General features: G+C 30.9%; 3 protein-coding genes across 3 annotated transcripts in view; 2 read left to right on the top strand and 1 right to left on the bottom strand.

The window, feature by feature from the left end:
• LOC119674991 (39S ribosomal protein L18, mitochondrial-like) overlaps positions 1–81 on the top strand; it is a 617-nt gene extending 536 nt beyond the window's left edge. Inside the window, exon 2 of the mRNA XM_038086152.1 lies at positions 37–81. Within this exon, the coding sequence (XP_037942080.1) occupies positions 37–81 (45 nt within the window). The remainder of the gene's footprint in view (positions 1–36) is intronic.
• Positions 82–344: 263 nt separating this feature from the next.
• LOC119679961 (tafazzin homolog) lies at positions 345–1,344 on the bottom strand. Its single transcript, XM_038092563.1, has 4 exons — positions 1,183–1,344; positions 986–1,093; positions 530–918; positions 345–459 (listed from the first exon to the last, which is right to left on the bottom strand). The coding sequence occupies exons 1-4, from the start codon at positions 1,304–1,306 to the stop codon at positions 415–417; spliced, it is 666 nt and encodes a 221-aa protein (XP_037948491.1). The 5' UTR covers positions 1,307–1,344; the 3' UTR covers positions 345–414.
• Positions 1,345–3,215: 1,871 nt separating this feature from the next.
• Positions 3,216–4,370, top strand: part of LOC119674990 (zinc finger protein 808-like) — a 5,406-nt gene continuing 4,251 nt past the window's right edge. The window contains exon 1 of the mRNA XM_038086151.1: positions 3,216–3,293. Coding sequence (XP_037942079.1) covers positions 3,216–3,293 — 78 coding nt within the window. The remainder of the gene's footprint in view (positions 3,294–4,370) is intronic.

Genomic DNA, 4,370 nt, shown 5'->3' with positions numbered 1-4,370 from the left:
TTCAAAAATATTTCAACGCATCTTATAAATAATTAGACATATATGACATATGGAAACTCCACTACAACATCACCAAAATAACTCAATACTTTCTGATTTTATTAAAAAATTTATATTATTAAATTTTTTAATGAATTTATCATTTTAATTTTGTTTAACATTCATAAAAGCTCTTATTTCTAACAGTTTTTAATTTTTTCATAATTTAGATTCTGTTTAACATTCATAAAAGCTCTTAATTCAAACAATTTTTAATTAATATTTATTATTGTTATAAATATTCCTTTTGTAATGAATAAATTAAAACAAAGTAATAACGAAACTCAATTTTTAAATACAACTAGAACACATAAAGGGAAGAAAAAAAACATATACATTAGAATACCTAATAAAAACTAGCACTAATGAGGAAGACTATGTACGTCTTTTATGGAGTTCCACGGTTTCTAAACGTAATTTCTGTAAAAAAAATTAAAATTATTTTAGTAAATATTTTGTAATGAAAGTATGCACATAAGACTAGACTTACTTGAAATACTTGTTGTATCTTATCAGTAATTAACTTTCTTGCCACCGGTTCTGGCACACTTCTACTTTTTAGATCGCTTATGAAGTCATTTAAATCTATAGGTTGTCCTATATTGAGCGTGACTTTTTTACGCCACTTCAATACATACGGTTCAACATTTGGCAGTACTTCATCCATACCTTCATGCCACATAGGCAATATGATCGGTATGCGAGGTGATTCATATATAATACGTCCTACACCCCACTTAAGGCGCATTTCGTCTTTCGTCATATTAACTTTACCCTCTGGAAAGACATGTACCCAATGACCCAAAGCACATTTCTGTATACATAAATTGACTGCATCTTGATATACACCAATGCCGCGTACTACTGGAATGCACTTTCCTTTGGAAAAAATTTTATTTATTTTATTGTTAAAATTTATATGTATTTCTATATGTTAAAGTCATACCATACATAAAGAAATAAGAATGCAATTTGTTTGTAAAACATATGTCATGCGCCGCCATCGACCAACGTATTTTAAAAGTGTTACAAACATATTTTACTGGCAGCACACCTGCAAAAAATAATAAATATAGTAATTAAAAATATTATAATTATTATTGTGATAATTTATTTTTAATATATTGTAGTAAAATTACATACCCCAAAGTCCTGGATCATCAAAACATGAGTGATGGTTTGATACTGTGACCAGGGGCACACCTTTCGGTCTTTTCGCTACTAAGTTTATCAGTCTATCCTTGTTATACACCACTGTTCTGTTCATGAAAGCTGTAGAAAAAACAGTAACAGAAATGTATAGAGTTCTATACATTTATAAAAATTTCAAATTAACTTAAAGCAATAACTTAAATGGTAAAATGATTCTAGAATTGATGACATTTGCAATTACAAATAAATGATATGAGCATCGTGACTGATTAATCATGCGCACTGGGCTCCTAAGATATAGTGAACTGTACAAATCAAGAATTCTAATATTTATCAAGCAAGGCTTAATGCAGTTCTTTCTGGTCATTAGTGTATAGGAACCCACGCAGAGAAACTGCGCATTACTCATAATCCTCACTGCAGAAGTTGTGGAAACCCGCAGAAAGAAAAAGAAACCATAATAAATTTTCCCTGTAAATGCCCGGTTTTGGATATATCCAGAAGAAATGGATTTCTAGAAGATACTTCTTTGACAGTTTATCAGACTTTTCATCGGTAAAGAAGCGAGACCTATTCAATTATCTAAGTTCGACGGGATGGATTTAGCCTATACTCTCCTATATTAGGGGTTCTTGCGAGGAATGTAGTAGCAAATCGACGAAAAATCACTAATTGAGGTACATGGAAATTATATAATGGCCTCCCCCTGCCACCAACCAACCGACCATTTGTTTCTTTATTGGTTAGCTTGTTAATTGTAGGCCTATTATTCTAATTGTATATAAAACTATATAAAACTATTTAAAATTATAACGGCACTTAGTCGTCGAGATTGACGAGTGGCTCCGGAACGTATACCCGGCCGTTCTTGGAACTATGGATCTTTGGTCATCTTAGGCAGTTCTCTGCGTTTGTAATAAATTTCTGTTTTCGTTTAATATTGCAATGCCAAATGTTGTAAATATATATGCCAAATAAGTGCATGAGTATTAAATAAAGTAACCATTTCTTTATCGATTCTTTTAGGAACTACTATATTAAAATTACTAGAAAAGTTTTGCATTCATAAAAAATTTAATATCAAACGATTTCTCCTTACAGCCTTTATACTTAGAAATGTACGTAACCTTACAGCCTTTATAATCAGAAATGTACGTAACCCATTCAGAAAAGGTCATTGGCACTTGGTCGTATAAAGAAAGCACTGGCTTCGTGACGCAACGCCAATCGTTTCTAGAACCAGACTCTCTATAACGATATTAATTATATTCTTTACGACAGCTTACTTTGGCACACATTTATATCTAAAAAATTACGGTTAGGTCAAGTCTACCTATATGGCAGTACCTATTGGTACATATATGTAGCGAAGTTTTAAAGTTTATATTTCTTCCCCACTTCAGTTATGATTTGTCATATTGAAAAAACATAAAGAAACAAAAGCCGAATACAGCTTTTTTAATCAGTACATGTACTGTATTTGTAAAGAGTTAATATTATTATTTAAGTTTAGTTTTTACAAAAGTTAATGAAACCCTTGTATCGTATATATTTATTTGGGTTAATAACTTTTTTTTGTAACACATACCATAAAACATAAAATGCTTTTTATGACCTAATATTTGTACAATATATTAATGATAAATGAGTTATTTGGATTCATCCCAAAATTTTAATATTTTAAAACATTTTAATTACTTTCTTACTGCTTTTAAAAATGTACAAAAACAATGCATGCCAAGTAGTTCATAAAAATGATTAGAAATGCAGTGATGTCATCTGAAAAAGTCATAAGTTCAACACTAAATAGAAAACTGAACTATTTACTTGCAACATTTGACTCCAACAATAAAAATAATATAATAAAAAAATGCATAATAATAAACAGAATGAAATATACAAGTATATACAGATATTAAAATACCTATCACCATTTAACAGAATGTTTGCAATGAATAACATATGTATCTTAATAGCAGAGATGATCTGCTCAGCACTACGTAATCGTCAAATCTGTCAAATCAATGATAGGTAGGCATGCTATAAGACTGTGTTTGCCCTATAATGACTTTTATTGTAGTCGTAGCTCTGAGGATGAGCAGGTAACTGTGCTCCATCTTATGTGACTTTGCCTATCTTTAGCTAAGAAAAGATTTAAAATTGTTAGGGCTTCCTTTTTTACCGACCTGATTGAGCTGTCATCCTGCGAAATTAGGGATGACAGCTGAATCAATGTATGAACTCAAGTGGTCATTTTTGGCTACGAGACCGCTACTCCAACCTAACCTAACATAGTAGCAAATGAATATATTATTGGCAGAAATAATAAGGCTAGAATTGATTTTAATCAGCTTACAAAGATATGGAACAATTCTATTCAGCTTACACGAAGACAATTCTATTTTATGTAGATCAAACCTGGAAGAGTACCATTAAAATCCAGTCAAAAATTCAAATTTTTAAAACCAATGTCTACAAAGAATCTTGCGCATTTGGTGATCTCCGATAATATTAAATTTTAATCTGTAGACTCAGACAAGCGAAGCTAGAGCAACTACTATTAATGCGAAAATACTACACTAAACATGTGTTCCATTATGATAATATTATTAATCTTCTGAACAATAGGAATAAATATAAAAACATATAAAATTTTGTCTGGTAGAGTACAGAGCGATAGTGATGATTAGTCACCGCTCCTACTTTTTCCTTCTAGTCCACACCTTTAATCTTACACTCAATAATTAACTCACTTCTGATACTGAACGAGATGTGTAGAACCATTTTAGAATGCAAATGATGGTTTCAAAACTATAGGGAACACTAAAGAAGTAGAACTTCAACTACAAAAGTCCAACTGGAAGAGCTTAGACTAAATCAAGTTAACAATAAATATTAAAGGATGCAAAAATGTTTGCTTATACCAAGGAGGTTTACCTACAGTTCAATATTCTATGTTATAGTGATATTATTTTAAGAAAATCCTGGATACAGGTATCTCCATACAAGATATATTTTTATTTTGCAATTAAAACATTTTATTTGCTTCTAAACGAACATGACTTTTTAATGACCATGTGTCAGTCTTCAAAATACTCTTAAGATGTCAAGCACGCAATTGTTTTGACTCAATTGTCACCTCTCGCACGATTCTGTAAATTGGCAAATTGCGCCGCAAA

The sequence above is a fragment of the Teleopsis dalmanni genome, chromosome 2 (assembly GCF_002237135.1).
Source record: "Teleopsis dalmanni isolate 2A chromosome 2, ASM223713v2, whole genome shotgun sequence".
Taxonomy (NCBI): Eukaryota; Metazoa; Arthropoda; class Insecta; order Diptera; family Diopsidae; genus Teleopsis; species Teleopsis dalmanni.
The sequence above is the reverse complement of the archived record's forward strand: the minus strand, read 5'-3'. Positions and strand labels throughout refer to the sequence as shown.

Excerpts from the sequence above, each read along its gene's own strand:
- LOC119679961 (XM_038092563.1), bottom strand. The coding sequence starts at position 1,306 with ATGAACAGAACAGTGGTGTATAACAAGGATAGACTGATAAACTTAGTA. Across the intron at positions 919-985 it reads TTCTTATTTCTTTATGTATG|GAAAGTGCATTCCAGTAGTA; the intron begins GTATGACTTTAA and ends TTTTTTCCAAAG. Across the intron at positions 460-529 it reads AGATACAACAAGTATTTCAA|AAATTACGTTTAGAAACCGT; the intron begins GTAAGTCTAGTC and ends TTTTTTTTACAG.